Source organism: Nerophis ophidion, linkage group LG23 (assembly GCF_033978795.1).
Source record: "Nerophis ophidion isolate RoL-2023_Sa linkage group LG23, RoL_Noph_v1.0, whole genome shotgun sequence".
Lineage (NCBI taxonomy): Eukaryota > Metazoa > Chordata > Actinopteri > Syngnathiformes > Syngnathidae > Nerophis > Nerophis ophidion.
This window is the reverse complement of record NC_084633.1, coordinates 32866734-32884424: the sequence shown is the minus strand read 5'-3', so window position 1 is coordinate 32884424 and position 17691 is coordinate 32866734. Positions and strand designations below refer to the sequence as shown.

Here is a 17691-nt window from a genome sequence, read left to right as displayed (position 1 = left end):
ATCCGCCATGTTTTATAATTTATTAATCTTTTTACGTGTTGTACCATTGTTGACGTTATCATTATCACTAAGCAGTTTTAAACGACAACCGCAACATAACTACCGTTGAGAGTTAACGTAAACAGGCTCCATTGTATAATATGCGCACCTCTGAATGGCCCATACTGGCTGCTGCAATCAGTGCTTGCTGCACTGCCTGGCTCCTGCTCACCCCCCTGTGACCACAGCAGGAAGTGCAGCTCCAGTCCTCAAGCTTCAACAGGAAGCGTAGCACCTGGAGGTGGCCCCTCTGAGCTGCGTGCACCAACACGCACCGACCTGAGCTGTCCACGTGACCTGCCTGAGCACAGAAGAAGCACACATTTGTTTTTATGTTGCCTTCTTGAAACTCTGTTGGCAGATGTTACTGCAATAATCCAGTTTATTTGGTCCTAAAAGATGTGTGTGCAATTACTTTGGCTTTGTGTTGACTCAGCAGGGTGATAACATCCAGGTGTCCAGCTGAAGCAGCAAATCCGAGTGCAGTCAAGCCATCCTGAGACTGTGCATCCACCTAAAAGCACACAATTGATTCAAACCAACGCACCACACTGTAATCAGTTCCATACAAATATGACGTGTCTCTTTTTACCAGAGCTCCGTGGTCGAGTAAGAGTGCCACAGCGTCATTGTGGCCCAGGTGAGCGTGGACACAGAGCAGTGGAGCATTATTCAGGACACCACTGTGATAATCCACATCGGCACCACTCATAATCAGAAGTCTGCTAACCTGGAGAGGCATGGAGTCAGGTGACAATCCACCAGTGTTAGGTATGTATTAGGTATCGATGATAAATACTGAAAATACTGAAATTAATACATTGAACTTGAAATTTTTCAAAAACATGGAATGATTTTGTAATTTTTGCCTTTAATTATATTAGAATAATAAATAGAAATACTTTTTTTTTTTAATTGTCAACAAAGTTATTTGTGATAAATATAGCAGTAGCAATATAGCACGTCATCTTCATCACTGAACGAATAATGTAATCTGTGGGAGAGAATTCCATTTTCAAATACGTTTTTTTCTTGAAGCGTCCCTCTGTCTCTGACTCCCTCGTTCCCATGTGACATGGAATTTGTGTCAGTTATTATTTTGCTTACAAGTTTCTATGACCCTCTTTTTCTTGGCTCTGATTGGCCAGCCGTAATGTTTCGCCCTAACCTTAGCCAATTGTGACTCATCATACAAAAACCAACCAATCATCACGGAATTTCTACGTATGTATGGATCTTCTCATTCATCCAGGTCATTGGATTTTCTCTACATTTTTTCTGCCTTGGATTCGCAGTCCATTTCCTCTCTTTGTAGCTTGTAGCAACTAGTCTAAAAGTAGCTAAGTTACAGGAAGAGCTACTCAATAAAAAAATAGCTAAGATACTGGAAAATGTAGTTAAGCTTTTTATCTTACCTACATGTAGCTTGTTACTGCCCATCACTTTTCTTACAGTAGTGTTTTGCGTTGCTTAAAAACCTAATTTAAATTACTCCTCTTTAGAAGATAGAGCTAGGTGGAGTAAACTTTCATTTTCATGGCATCGGAGTCCCAAATAGTGTTTTGTGTAAACTCTGTACTGGTGTCTGGCGAGGATTTATTGGATTGACATTTAGCGCCGGTTTTCTTCTGACCTTTTATAACGTATTAGTAACGAACACCACACACACAACATATCAGTGTTACCTTAATGTTTGGGGTGTAAAGGTTCCGCAAGGATGAGTGTGCCTCATTCAAGCTCTCTGTGCTGTAGGAAAGCCAAAGGCCCTGCAGAATTGAGGAGGGAATCCCGAGCTTCTTGCTTAAGCCCTGGACATAGGAGGAAATGCCACAGTGCAACAAAACGTTAGTCACATTTGGCAGGCATCATTGATATAGACAAAGCAGAAGTTTGAGGAATTTTAATAGTCACAGAAAAACTGTTGGAATATAGTTATGTCAAGACGTTTGCTATCGTCGCTCTAAAACTACTCCATAAAAAACATTTTTTAATATATTCTGTGATAAGTGCAATAATGCCTGCTTTAGTGCAATCCATAAATCACATTTACCTTAGAACACCAACATCAGAATGACATATTAATATTTTGCAGAAATGTCTGTTTTTGCAGACCTAGGCCTTGTGTATTATAGGCATGAGTATGCACAAAAACCTGGCCTATGCACCTTTTCAAGGCAAAGATGTCTTGATGTATCAAGACTGATGTTGACGTGAAAATGTGTGCCGTTGCATGACAACTTCATGGCTGACGTACCTGCAGTTCTACAGGCTGTGGATACTTTTTTACATTGATTTTGACAATGTAAAACATATTGAGGAAAGGACACAAAATTAAGTTTTTTCACAAATGCATTTTTGTTTCATATTCATACTAAAGCTTGTGAGGACATGTATTAATTTATGCTTCATATTCATACTAAAGCTTGTGAGGACATATTAATCTATTGCTGTCAAAACGTGATCCTGCAACTCCTTGGCCATTGCTACAACAATAACCTCTCCTACGTTGTAGTAATAAATTGAGTAATCAAACAAGAGACAAAGTCTTTTGTATCCTTTATGATATGCTGGCATGCTTACATTTAAAAGATTGCAAGATTACCCAGTTTTGTCCGCTGTGCTCTTAGTGGAGCATAAGAAGCGGTGAGGAGGAAAGGACCACCCTCGGCTATAGCCAGTTGCAGTTACTATATCTTTCTTAAAACTGTTTATTTTTGCGATTGCTCTTAGTCAACACCTTCTTCTTGATGGCCGACCGTTTATTTTTTATGTAAGCCCGCGGTTCCCGCAACACGCAGCAATTTCAACCCGCTGGTAACAGCTGAATTTTGATTGGCCACAACGTGCAGCGCTTAAGCACATGGCTACTTTCAATATGATTTGCGTATTTAAAAAGCAGACGTAACCTGGGTGTGGTCTAGGCCTGCCATGGCTAGCCAACTCCTGAAATGAATTCCATGTTGATTACAATATTTAAAAAATGATGTGCTCGGCTTTGTGCGTGCTGACATATGTAGATTTCTGGATTTGAACGTGCGTCTATTTTCAGTAGGAATGCCGTCCAACTCCAGTTAAAGTACATGAGGCCCCTGATACACGCAACTGATTACACTGACATGTATCCCACCTGTGACAGAAATGATTCTGCAGCGTAATTAAAATCGATTTTTTTTTACAACAGAACCCCCTTCAGTCGGTCCTGCTGAAGTCGACAACCCGTCTTTATGTTGGCCAACTCATCAAGTTTTGGTCCACAGTCTTCTTATTACTAAAAAGTGACCGCTTAAGTTGACATACAGATGCATTGTTGACCACTTTTTTTAAACATCAACTTTAAGGTCGGCCATTATTCTAAAAAACTGCGCTATTTACAGTATTTCGACATATGTTGTAGTATTGTTGACATCATTATTATGGCTAAGCAGCATGCACCATTAACTTTACTACTGTACACAGTATTAAATCATACATACACTGATTTCCTGCTTAGTGCAAAATAAGCTTCAAAATAAAAAGCATGGCAGTAATTCACATGAATTTTACCACAGCAACAAACAAAATGCACACATTTATTATTTTAATTAGATTTAAATAAATTCAGTTATTTTTCTTAAATATTTAACCACCAGAAGACAACAGCACTGGCAACTTTTAGATACAGTAAGAAAATAAAGGACACGTTTTAAATGACCACACAGTCTCCGGCCAAAAACACAAAGAAAAGTCCAAGAAATGGCTAGTTTAGGTTTCAGTTGGACCGCAAATGTCAAAATCAAAGCTCAGGGGCTACATCTGGCCCACCACATCATTTTAGGTGTCCCGCAACAGCCTGGAAATAAAACACCTTATCTTTGCTAAATGGATATCAATTTTAAAAGAAAAAAAAAAAACACTATTGTATTATTTGATGCAATAAACGTTTAAATGTTGCTAGTTGTCAACAGAAAATGAAGCCCATGGTGGTGTTTTTTTCTGTAATAATAATTACAGAAAAATAAATAAAAATACATAAAATAACAGAATTTGACAAGGTGTGCTGAGTGTGTACTTTTACTGCTATGTAGTGTCTACCTTTGACTATATTCAGTATACAATGAGTACAACACCAAAGCAGTGATTAATTTCCAATGTTCTTTTTAGAATATGCCACAAATTGTGTGATGGGTTTTTACTGCTTCCCATTGCAATACCTGGTTTTACGGTTCCAGGGCGCAGCCACTCTGGCACACCTGCAACCTATTTTGGTCTGGCGTACATAAGCTTTCCTGTCATTCCACACAGGTTGCCAGTTGATTGTTCGATATTTCACGCTCACCAAGGACGTTTCCGTTTCCCGTTTTCATCGCTTCACTTTGGCTCCCAGACATCTATCTATCCCAGTGGCTCTTTTGTGGTATATTTACTGTTGTTTTTCTCCACTCATTTTGAGTGCATCCTTTGTTTTCTCTACTCCAGATGAGTGCACTTTTTATGATTCAACTTTGACTTATTTTTGGAAAGTGCCTCTCTCTACTCTGAGGTCCTATTCAGGCTCAGCCGTTGACTTGTGACGCCAAAGCAGGTTTTTCATCAGTTGGTCGGTTAATAAATAATAATCAAATGAAGGAAACATGGTATAATATCATGAGGTGATTATACATATAGTTATATCTTGCAGTTCCAAGCAGCTCCTTTGAGAGCTGTCAGAAAAGTGATGTGACCCACGATGAAAATGTTGATATCCCAACCAATCAACCATTTTTGCTCCTTCCACCTCAGATCAGACAGTAAGAGTACATCATACAGCATCAGTGGCATGATTTTTCGTTATTTTGACGATTACTGTGCGGACCAAAAAAAAAAATCTGCTTCACCTCAACCATAAGCGCCTCAATTTATTTTGTCCTGGCTGCTATTATTCATGGGGAAATGCCATTGATGAACAAGCCCATTGATATGCATTTTCACTCATTATGTGCTTTGCATCAATGCCTGGTGGTTGAAAGTAGGCGTGCTGAGGATGAGACTATATAGCTCATACATTTCCAGGTGGAGTGCAATTCATAAAGGGAGGATTTTGCGCAGATGCAATTTTCAGCACACTTTTAGATAATTCACTTTTCAAAAGGTTATAACAGGTTTCCTATCGGGGATATTGCTCATCAAGAAAACATCTGTTAGCAACCAAGCCACTTCCTGACTCTGTACATGAACTGACCTTGTAGATATGAGCCTTCAAGATGTGATGTCCCAGCTCAAGTGTCTGCAGTACGTTCAACTTTTCTCTCTGTCTGCAGAGCCAAAAGGCCAGCAAAGTGTGACCGCTCCTTTAGGACAAACATCACAAAAGTGTCTATTATTTTCCAACAAAAAACAGTTTTAACACTAGAACTCCCAAATGGCCCCTGTTCTACCTGTAACTCCCAAAAAGCAGCTTAGTTTGGCGTCATTGTTTTGTAAATAAGGCAATTGATCCACACAGCATGTGAGTCATTTATTTTCAACTGTGTGCCTCTGCTGCCATTTTATTTGTTACCTGAGCACAGTGTACTCTGGTGTCTCTACAGAAGACACATGTTTTTGAAAAAAGGTTACAGTATTGTGAGATAAAGTTGTTAGTGAATTTTCTTGGAATATTCTGAGGAAAAACGTTTTATTTTACAAGATTAAAGTGTAATATATTATTGTACAAGAATTATGCCGGAACAGTTGGAGAAAATATAAATAAACATTTAAAGAAAAAAAAACACGCCATTTTACAGAATTAAAGTCAAATATATTGTGGAAAAAGTATTTTATTTTTAGAAAAAAAAAAAAAAAGAATTGTGTGGAAATATAAAAAAAAACATTTTAAGAAAATAAGTTTATTTTTTTAAGAAAAAAGTATGCCATTTTACATGATTGAAGTCAATTATACTGTGAAAAAGTAATAATTAAAAAAAAGTTGTCATACAGTAATTTTTAGGAATAGTCTAAAAAATGTTTTTTTCACAAGATAAAATTATGTATTTTACAATGTTAGAGTCAAATATGTTATTTTAAACTTTAAAAGTTCATAATATTGTGAGAAAAAAGTCATTTTCTAAGTCATTGTGCAAGAACGATGCACTGTAGGAAAATTTTTTAGACAAAAGTTTCAATTAAAAAAACATATGTCATTTTATATGATTAACGCATAGTGAAAAATATTGTGGAAAATTCTTCTTTTTTTTTTACAAAGTTAGGAATATTGTGTGAAAAAATTAAATATATTTTATAAAAAAAAGTTTACATTTTACAAAAAAATGTTACGGAAACAAATACACTATCAAATAAAAATAATCTAAAACGTCAATGGCAATTTTGCAAAGGGCACTTGAAAATATTGACTTACATAAGAAATAGAATTTGTAATCAGTTTAGAGACACAGTCCTACAGCAACACGAGAACTCTCCGTAGATGTCTGAAGCTTCCCTTTGTTCAAGCATACCTCGACCCTTGATCTGAGCATTCGAGTGTTCCACTACATTCTGACAAAACGGATGCATTTACAAAAGAAAAGTGGCTAATTGTCTGTTGTGGAGTGGTACATTTTAAACTAACACCCTTCTAGGAGCTTCAGAGGATAATAAGAAAGCCCTGGGAGTTCTAATGTTAAAAAAGCAGGAGATGCTGAGATTCAATTAATTTCCTATTTTTTTACTGTACCTGGGGTCGCACAAAAACCTGTCGTCTTGTCCTTCCTCCCTCCATACCAGCCATTCCCTGAAGGAAGTGTGGTTTAGCATCCTACTACCATCAGTCCGCAGCAGCAGGAAAGGAGACAGCTGCTCCAGGCGCTGCACAAACTCAGTCCATTGCATTGCTCCTCCTGTTAGGGTGCCCGCATTCACCACCTCAAAGAGCTGAAGGAAAAGAGTAACATATAATTATATACAATCCAGGTGTACTAATGTGAACGGCATTGAGTTTGTCTTTGAACTACTTATGACAACACGACCGTTCACAGCATATTTTGCATTGTAATTATGTGCATCGATACAATAGTCAATCTGGTCAAACAAAAATTAGGGCATTTTTGATTTAGTAATGCTAGTGGTAGGGATTTAACAATTACTGGTATTAATGATAAACTGTGGTAAAATTCCCGACAGTTAGTATTACCGTTCCAGATTAAAATGATTACAAAACCATAATTGACAACAGCATTTTGATAAACTCACCAACTAGTGATACTGTTTATTTCCCGGAGAAGCAAGTCAACGAGCTAATTATTAACTAGTGATTAGCGGGTTCCCTATGGGTACTCCGGCTTCTTCCCACCGCCAAAGACATGCACCTGGGGATAGGTTGATTGGCAACACTAAATTGGCCTTAGCGTGTGAATGTGAGTGTGAATGTTAGGGAATAAGCAGTAGAAAACGGATGGATGGATAGCGGGACGGGCTTCACGGTGGCAGAGGGGTTAGTGCGTCTGCCTCACAATACGAAGGTCCTGCAGTCCTGGGTTCAAATCCAGGCTCGGGATCTTTCTGTGTGGAGTTTGCATGTTCTCCCTGTGAATGCGTGGGTTCCCTCCGGGTACTCCGGCTTCCTCCCACCTCCAAAGACATGCACCTGGGGATAGGTTGATTGGCAACACTAAATGGTCCCTAGTGTGTGAATGTGAGTGTGAATGTTGTCTGTCTATCTGTGTTGGCCCTGCGATGAGGTGGCGACTTGTCCAGGGTGTACCCCGCCTTCCGCCCAATTGTAGCTGAGATAGGCGCCAGCGCCCCCCGCGACCCCAAAAGGGAATAAGCGGTAGAAAATGGATGGATGGATGGATAGCGGGACAGCGCCCATAGCGCCGCTAGGTGCCAACTAGCATCTTTTTCCCCCCACCATTACTAACGTCATACCCAATCTAAACTTAGATAAACAGATTCCTGTTCTGTCCTGCAACTAAGCTATTCAATTGTGCACATTGAACCTAAATATTGTGCTTTTTATTTATTAAAGCTTTGTTATAAGTTTTCAGTGTATTTCTAAGTACATTTTGAGAACAGTTAATACAGAACCGTGATATTGATGATAACCGTAATGATTTTGGTCCCAATATTCGTAATTTGTAATTTTCATGTTCATGGTATTATTTTAAACATGCATACAGTTACAAAATGGTACATCACATCTTTTCAATTTTTCACAACAAAATGTTCAAAAAGGACATTAGTCAAACGACACTGAAACACCGATGCCTAACGAAACACAGGGAGCTATACTGTGTCCATTGATGCTTCGATGTCATCTCACTTTGACAAATCACTGGTCCTGAACATTGATTCTCAAACTGTGGTACACAAGCTTCATCTAGTGGTGTGTTAAAAACATGTAAATATGTATCGTATATGGGGTATCACTGTTGATGTTTTTGAATTGTGTGTAATGTTACAGTGGACAAAAGTAACTTGTTAAATAAAACCTTGTGGAGGGGGCGTGACCCGCGCCTGCAAGCAGGGCGTGTGCAGGAGCCGGCTATGAAGCAGCTGACAGGTGAGTGGATCTCCCAGCGGAAACTGGTTATCTAATCACCTGTCTCCTTTATCAGCAGCGCCCGAGACCATGAGGGGGAGAGCGAGCGAGAGAGAGACTGAGGAGAGACGCAGAGCAAACGAGGGGAGCGAGAGAATCCACACAACCCAAGAAGACAATAAAAAGTGTCATTGACTCGGACCCAGAGGACTGATCCTTCCTGTCACCAACGAACCCCGAGCACGAAGAGCGTTACAAACCTCTTCTCTGTTTTAATGACAACTTAGGCCTTCTACGCTACTGTATTGGAATGTTGGTCATTATGGTGGTAAAATGTTTGCTGAGGTGGTACTTGGTGAAAAAGGCTTATGGATATGAATATGTATTGGATATGCTTTGGTGTAAATGCGGCGTGGATATAGATTCACGGTCACATTTATAAGTAAATTTCTGAGTCTGTCTGCAAAGAGTTGCAATATTTCTTTTAACTGTTTTACATCGCCATTGCATTATTTCTGCTAGCGAAAGGCTGGGCTACAATGTATTTGTTTACAGTTGTAAGCAAGTTGTACACCTTCTGTCTCTGTAAAATATGCACAAAACCGGATAATCTGATCATGAAAAATACAAATGCTGTTACACCCCTACTATTCACAAATCAGCGTGTATAAAGAGAGATTAACGGCCCGTACTTGCTGGTCGGTCAGTGGGTGCAGTGATGCTACGGTCACATTGAGTAGTGGTAGAACCCGCAAAAAAGACGACTGTGTGGGAAACCGCATGTTCAGTTGGAGCAGGTACACCTCGGCGAGGCTTACTGGGACCACCTGAAGAGAAACATGGGGTTGTCAAGACTTTCCTCAAATTGTTTATGAACACCAAGTAAATATTAGCAGCCTTTATTTCTCTTGGGTTTTTTTTTTGCTACCAGTTGCACACCTTGAAGCTTGAGCTCTTGAGGACCAAGTATCCTCCCTCAATCAAGTCCATGGTCAATTTCAGGTAGAGGTAGGAACCTTTGCTTAAGGTCTTCAGGTGGCTTATCAGCTTGGCCAAAGCCATGTTGTCAAGGCGACCATTGCTTAGCGACACGTTGCTCTGAATCTCACGGCTGCTGTGGATTCGTTGCATCAGGTAACCCTAAATGAAATTGTTGGATGTGCGGTGTTTAGAGTGAGATACATAGAGCTAGATAAAAAGTAGTGGCCAGGAAGTTAATGTATTACCTGCAGGTCTTGATCTATGGCGCTGTTTTCCTCCATCTTGTCTAAAGAAATCCGGTAAAAAGGTAGAGACCGAGTGATGTCCTAATTATAGATAAGACACAGATGAAAATGGTGTTAGTAATTTTATGTGTGCAGTGAATTGGAGCACATCCTGACGTGTGGCTAGATGACATTATTTCCTAAATTACGAACGAACAAAACGCATACGTATAGGCAAACAACCTTGAAGAGACCTACCTGTTGACTGGTCCTGACAGTGGCAATGATCTTCAACCACGGAGGAAACGTGTGAATGTTTTGTGACAAAAAAGAGGTGAGTGTTTCACCGTAGTCTGGTCGATGGAACTCTGCCTCGTTTAAGCCATCGATCAGTAAAATGATCCCTGCCCCGTCCAGATGCAGCGCCTTCTCTGAAAAAAAAAGAGAGCAACATCACACCATGCTTTACTCTGTATATACACTAATATCAGCCCTTTCTAAAACATTTTTTCTTTACCAGTGACATTACCCTGGTGCAATAATCATAATAGTCTATGGGGTTTGCTGTATCCCTACACCTGAAAGTTCAGGGTATCCATCCATCCATCCATCATCTTCCACTTATCTGAGGTCGGGTCGTGGGGGCAGCAGCCTAAGCAGGGAAGTCCAGACTTCCCTCTCTCCAGCCACTTCATCTAGCTCTTCCCGGGGGATCCCGAGGCGTTCTCAGGCCAGCCGGGAGACATAGTCTTCCCAACGTGTCCTGGGTCTTCCCCGTGGCCTCCTACCAGCTGGACGTGCCCTAAACACCTCCCTAGGGAGGCGTTCGGGTGGCATCCTGACCAGATGCCCGAACCACCTCATCTGGCTCCTCTCGATGTGGAGGAGCAGCGGCTTTACGTTGAGCTCCTCCCGGATGGCAGAGCTTCTCACCCTATTTCAAGGGAGAGCCCCGCCACCCGGCGGAGGAAACTCATTTCGGCCGCTTGTACCCGTGATCTTATCCTTTCGGTCATGACCCAAAGCTCATGACCATAGGTGAGGATGGGAACGTAGATCGACCGGTAAATTGAGAGCTTTGCCTTCCGGCTCAGCTCCTTCTTCACCACAACGGATCGATACAACGTCCGCATTACTGAAGACGCCGCACCGATCTGCCTGTCGATCTCACGATCCACTCTTCCCCCACCCGTGAACAAGACTCCTAGGTACTTGAACTCCTCCACTTGGGGCAGGGTCTCCTCCCCAACCCGGAGATGGCACTCCACCCTTTTCCGGGCGAGAACCATGGACTCGGACTTGGAGGTGCTGATACTCATTCCGGTCGCTTCACACTCGGCTGCGAACCGATCCAGTGAGAGCTGAAGATCCCGGCCAGATGAAGCCATCAGGACCACATCATCTGCAAAAAGCAGAGACCTAATCCCGTTGCCACCAAACTGGATCCCCTCAACGCCTTGGCTGCGCCTAGAAATTCTGTCCATAAAAGTTATGAACAGAATCGGTGACAAAGGACAGCCTTGGCGGAGTCCAACCCTCACTGGAAACGTGTCCGACTTACTGCCAGCAATGCGGACCAAGCTCTGACACTGATCATACAGGGAGCGGACTGCCACAATAAGACAGTCCGGTACCCCATACTCTCTGAGCACTCCCCACAGGACTTCCCGAGGGACACGGTCGAATGCCTTCTCCAAGTCCACAAAACACATGTAGACTGGTTGGGCAAACTCCCATGCACCCTCAAGAACCCTGCCGAGAGTATAGAGCTGGTCCACAGTTCCACGACCAGGACGAAAACCACACTGTTCCTCCTGAATCCGAGGTTCGACTATCCGGCGAAGCCTCCTCTCCAGTACACCTGAATAAACCTTACCGGGAAGGCTGAGGAGTGTGATCCCACGATAGTTGGAACACACCCTCCGGTCCCCCTTCTTAAAGAGAGGGACCACCACCCCGGTCTGCCAATCCAGAGGTACCGCCCCCGATGTCCACGCGATGCTGCAGAGTCTTGTCAACCAAGACAGCCCCACAGCATCCAGAGCCTTAAGGAACTCCGGGCGGCTCTCATCCACCCCCGGGGCCTTTCCGCCGAGGAGCTTTTTAACTACCTCAGCGACCTCAGCCCCAGAAATAAGAGAGTCCACCACAGATTCCCCAGGCACCGCTTCCTCAAAGGAAGCGGTGCCTGGGGAAAGAAGACGTGTTGGTGGGATTGAGGAGGTCTTCGAAGTATTCCCTCCACCGATCCACAACATCCGCAGTCGAAGTCAGCAGAACACCATCCGCAACATACACGGTGTTGATAGTGCACTGCTTCCCCTTCCTGAGGCGGCGTATGGTGGTCCAGAATCGCTTCGCAGCCGTCCGGAAGTCGTTTTCCATGGCTTCCCCGAACTCTTCCCAGGTCTGAGTTTTTGCCTCCGCGACCGCTAAAGCTGCACACCGCTTGGCCCGTCGGTACCCGTCCACTGCCTCCGGAGTCCTATGAGCCAAAAGAACCCGATAGGACTCCTTCTTCAGCTTGACGGCATCCCTCACTGCTGGTGTCCACCAACGGGTTCTGGGATTACCGCCACGACAGGCACCAACAACCTTGCGGCCACAGCTCCAATCAGCCGCCTCGACAATAGAGGTTCGGAACATGGTCCACTCGGACTCAATGTCCCGCACCTCCCTCGTGACATGTTCAAAGTTCCCCAGAAGGTGTGAATTGAAACTCTCTCTGACAGGAGACTCTGCCAGACGTTCCCAGCAGACCCTCACAATGCGCTTGGGCCTGCCAGGTCTGTCCGGCATCCTCCCCCACCATCGCAGCCAACTCACCACCAGGTGGTGATCGGTAGAAAGCTCCGCCCCTCTCTTCACCCGAGTGTCCAGAACATGAGGCCGCAAATCCGATGACACAACTACAAAGTCGATCATGGAACTGCGGCCTAGGGTGTCCTGGTGCCAAGTGCACATATGGACACCCTTATGTTTGAACATGGTGTTTGTTATGGACAATCCGTGACGAGCACAAAAGTCCAATAAAAAAACACCACACGGGTTTAGATCCGGGCGACCATTCTTCCCAATCACGCCTCTCCAGGTTTCACTGTCGTTGCCAACATGAGCGTTGAAGTACCCTCGACAAGGGAATCACCCGGGGGAGCACTTTCCTGTACTCCCTCGAGTGTACCCAAAAAGGGTGGGTATTCTGAACTGCTGTTTGGTGCGTACGCACAAACAACAGTCAGGACCCGTCCACCCACCCGAAGGCGGAGGGAAGCTACCCTCTCATCCACTGGGTTGAACTCAAACGTGCATGCTTTGAGCCGGGGGGCAACGAGAATTGCCACCCCAGCCCGTCGCCTCTCACTGCCGGCAACGCCAGAGTGGAAGAGGGTCCAGTCCCTCTCGAGAGAACTGGTTCCAGAGCCCTTGCTGTGCGTCGAGGTGAGTCCGACTATATCCAGCCGGAACTTTTCCACCTGGCGGACTAGCTCTGGCTCCTTCCCCCCCAGTGAGGTGACGTTCCACGTCCCAAGAGCTAGCTTCTGTAGCCGAGGATCGGACCGCCAAGTGCCCCGCCTTCGGCTGTCGCCCAGCTCACAATGCACCCGACCTCTATGGCCCCTCCTATGAGTGGTGAGCCCATTGGAGGGATGACCCACGTTGCCTCTTCGGGCTGTGCCCGGCCGGGCCCCATGGGGACAGGCCCGGCCACCAGGCGCTCGCCATCGTGCCCCAACTCCGGGCCTGGCTCCAGAACGGGGCCCCGGTGACCCGCGTCCGGGCGAGGGAAATCTGAGTTCATTTTGTTGTAATTCCATAGAAGTCTTTGAGCTGCTCTTTGTCTGATCACTCACCTAGGACCAGTTTGTCTTAGGAGACCCTACCAGGGGGCATGAAAGACCCCAGACAACATAGCTCCTAGGATCATTGGGACACGCAAACTCCTCTACCACGGTAAGGTAACAGCTCAGAGAGGAGAAGTTCAGGGTAATATAATTTAAATAAAGTTGATAAGTGGTATTTCACAACGTTTTAAATTTTTTTTTTAATTAGTTTTGGCGGAAACAGCAACGTTTTTCAAAATCACAGGTAAATGAGAAGCGTTCCTATGGTGAAAAAGGATATTGTACCCTTGTAGAGAGCATCCAGTGGTTCTAAGATTCCTTTCTGGAGGGCTGAGCTTGGGTTTTGGATGCAGGACCGCAGGCTGAGTGAGCTCTGTAGCTGTTGTGATCGATGCAGCAGCTCTCGATATGCTGACAGCTGAGGGGCCTCAGTCAGCCTCGCTGCCAGGGTATGGACAAACTCCGGAACCAGACACGTGTGGCAGTTGTCAGCCTGACAGAAGTGATAGGAAACTACCTGTAGAGGCAAAGAGGGGAATTTGTTCTTTATTGAAGAGTTTGGGATTGGCAGCAAAAACTATAAAACACAAACGCAAAAGAAAACAATCTAATCAAATAAAAAAATTACATATATATGTATGTAAATTACGACCATGGGTGTTGACAGCTGCATAGTAAAAAAAAACAGGATATTACAGGAAGTTATGTATGGGTTATACAGTATATATATATATATATATATCCATCCATCCATCCATTTTCTACCGCTTATTCCCTTTCGGGGTCGCGGGGGGCGCTGGCGCCTATCTCAGCTACAATCGGGCGGAAGGCAGGGTACACCCTGGACAAGTCGCCACCTCATCGCAGGGCATATATATATATGTATGTATATAAATATATATCAATCAATCAATGTTTATTTATATAGCCCTAAATCACAAATGTCTCAAAGGACTGTACAAACCACTACGACTACGACATCCTCGGAAGAACCCACATAAGGGCAAGGAAAACTCACATCCAGTGGGACGCCAGTGACAATGATGACTATGAGAAACCTTGGAGAGGACCTCAAATGTTGGCAACCCGCCCCCTCTAGGGGACCGAAAGCAATGGATGTCGAGCGGGCTAACATGATACTGTGAAAGTTCAATCCATAGTGGCTCCAACACAGCCGCGGGAGTTCAGTTCACAGCGGATCCAAGACTGCAGCGAGAGTCCCGTCCACAGGAAACCACACACAGACACACACACACACACACACACACACACACACACACACACACACACACACACACACACACACACACACACACACAGTGTGCAGCCCAAAAATGTCAGTTGTCGGTGAAAGAACATCATTTTTTATCTTTTTAGTAAACATTTTGCCCTTCATTATCTTACCAAGCGTAAGGCAAACTCTTCTGACGGCAGTGAGTCAAAGGAAAGAAAAGCCATCGCAGTGAAAGTGATCTTAAAAACATGTTTGGCGTAAGCATCATCAAGGACAAAGATGGTATGTTTAATCTTAAAAACATGCATGGTGTAAGCATCATCAAGGACAAAGATGGTATGTTTGAACATGTACAGTTGTCTCATTATTGAGACTTCCTCCTCCCAATCAGCCTGTTGCTCCCTTACTTGCAACGCCCCTTCCAGTTTGCAAGACAACCACAGGAATAAAACTAATTTGGGCTGTCAACGTTCAAACTTTCAGTAACTGTCAGAAATGGTATATAAAAACAAGTGGTCATATTTTGGGGGTGTTACGGATAACCTTTAAAAAAAAAAAAAGACAAGTATTCTTTACTTTACAAGGCCTATTCTATTGGATGTCTGCATGATTTTTTTATTTAAGATATAATTTAGGTAGTCCGAACTTAAAACACTGCGGCGCCGTAAGAACGAAACGCATATGTAGACAAACAATTTACTGTACTTTAAAATAAATAAACATACTGTGTTTATATATATTTATAAATAAATACATACATACATATACACATGCATACATATATACATACATACATATACCGTGTATATATACATATATACATACACGGTATATGTATATATACACACACAAATGTATAAATACACACATTTTTATATATATATATATATATATATATATATATATATATGTATATATATATATATATATATATATAATATAAGTACATTTTGAGAACATTTAATAAAGAACCATGATATTGATGATAACCGTAATGATTTTGGTCACAATAATCGTGATATGTAATTTTCATGTTCATGGTATTATTTTAAACATGCATACAGTTACAAAATGGTACACACACACACATATATATATATATATATATATAAACAACCCATATATATACACGCACATACACATATACACACACATACATATATATATATAAATATATATATATATATATATATATATATATATATATATATATACATATATATATATATATATACATACACACATGCATACAGTACGCATAGATTTACACACAAATATACTATATATATACGGTATAAATATAATATGTAAATACTGTATAAATATATATACATACATATACATATATGAGTATATATACATACACTGTATAAATATATATGTACATTTATGTAGGTGACAAAGTGTATTGTTATTAGCATCATTGTATTTTATCTGGTTACATTATGCATTTTTGTGATTTTAGTTTAATTCATTTCCATCACTGGATTAATCTTTTTTTTATAAGCCGCAGGCCAATATAAAACAACATGTGGGCTGTAATTGGCCACACTGTAGACACACATTATAAATGAATACAGTATTATGGATTTTTTAATTCACTTAGCAGAGGTTTGGATATATATTTGATTTACCATTTTGGAAGTTGTTATCAGTGGAAGCGGGTTGAATGACATATTATTCAACAACATAGTGCAGATACCACCATAGCTTGCCAACAGATCCCTCCCTGTTGGCTGGTGGCAGTCCAGGTCATAAATCTAATCTCTCTCAATGAATGGGTCTCAGGCCACACGTCACATAAATGTTTTAGTGGTGAGATGCTATAAAAAAAGAATCTTGACTTGAATGTCGTAATTGACAGCAGCTCTGAGCAAACAAACTACAGTCTTAAAAAGACATTTAGGAATTATATTCGGGGAAAAAATATCCATAATGGATCAGAGAGAGGTTTTTATACTAGTAAACTGCCACTAATGTCTGCTTTAAAAAAACTACCTGTTCAGCAGAAACATAGGAGACATAACAGTTTTCACTAGGTTGCAGCAATACTTAGACAATTCAGAGTGATGTTTGTATAACTCAGATATGATGTAGAGTTACAGCGTTCCTGCAGATCTCACCAAATTTAATGATTTTAAATGCAACTTAATACAAATGTAATGCCTAAGTCTAACTTCAGATCATCATCAAATATAGTCAAAAATATTGTCTATACAGACAAAATTGTAAGCATTTGACAATAATAATGTTCAATAGTTAAAACGTTTACATTAACTGTGGCCAAAATAAGTGCAATAATAATGCAATAATGACATCTGATAACAAAGCATTTTTCATTAATCTAGTTTGTTTCCCTTTTTTTAATTGGGAGGTGATTAACTAAATCATCCTAAATAGGTAAACAATCATCAAGATGAAATGGACTCAATATTTGTTATCAAAAATTACACTTTAATAAATACTGAATATCTTGAAGTGCAGTTTTTTCCCCCCCAATAAGAAAAACTGGGTCGGGTGATGTGTTTCGTTTTTGTTTTTAATGCCAATTGCTATCGAAGATAACTGTTTCATGCCACTGCACATCGAATTTAGTGCTTTTTATGCCAGTTAAGGCCTTAATTTTCTCAAAATCCATTCAATGACTTTTAATGCTTTTTAATGACTCGCGGAAACCCAGAGTTACCTGTCCTGCAAGCCTCTGTAGTGCCTCCTGCTGTCTTCTCCTGATCTCTGGAGTCCCTGGACAGCTTCCCCCTCCTCCTTCATCGCCTGCCCCTCTTCCCAGTGAATCATGGGGAAAAGATTCTGCATCTGAAAAATAAGTCAACTTTGTGTTAAGTTCACATACAAAAAAACACTGGCTCTGTTATTATTATGAACTGTATCTTATTGCTT

At 41.9% G+C, this 17691-nt stretch overlaps 1 protein-coding gene across 6 annotated transcripts in view; it reads right to left on the bottom strand.

The window, feature by feature from the left end:
- tanc2a (tetratricopeptide repeat, ankyrin repeat and coiled-coil containing 2a) overlaps positions 1–17691 on the bottom strand; it is a 119426-nt gene that overhangs the window by 25997 nt on the left and 75738 nt on the right. For all 6 annotated transcript variants that reach the window (XM_061884191.1, XM_061884192.1, XM_061884190.1 and 3 more), the window contains 12 exons: positions 17480–17607; positions 13845–14076; positions 9976–10148; positions 9739–9819; positions 9452–9652; positions 9205–9339; positions 6707–6903; positions 5237–5345; positions 1725–1847; positions 632–769; positions 455–553; positions 149–340 (listed from right to left, as the gene is read on the bottom strand). In XM_061884191.1, the coding sequence (XP_061740175.1) occupies positions 149–340; positions 455–553; positions 632–769; positions 1725–1847; positions 5237–5345; positions 6707–6903; positions 9205–9339; positions 9452–9652; positions 9739–9819; positions 9976–10148; positions 13845–14076; positions 17480–17607 (1808 nt within the window). The remainder of the gene's footprint in view (positions 1–148; positions 341–454; positions 554–631; positions 770–1724; positions 1848–5236; positions 5346–6706; positions 6904–9204; positions 9340–9451; positions 9653–9738; positions 9820–9975; positions 10149–13844; positions 14077–17479; positions 17608–17691) is intronic.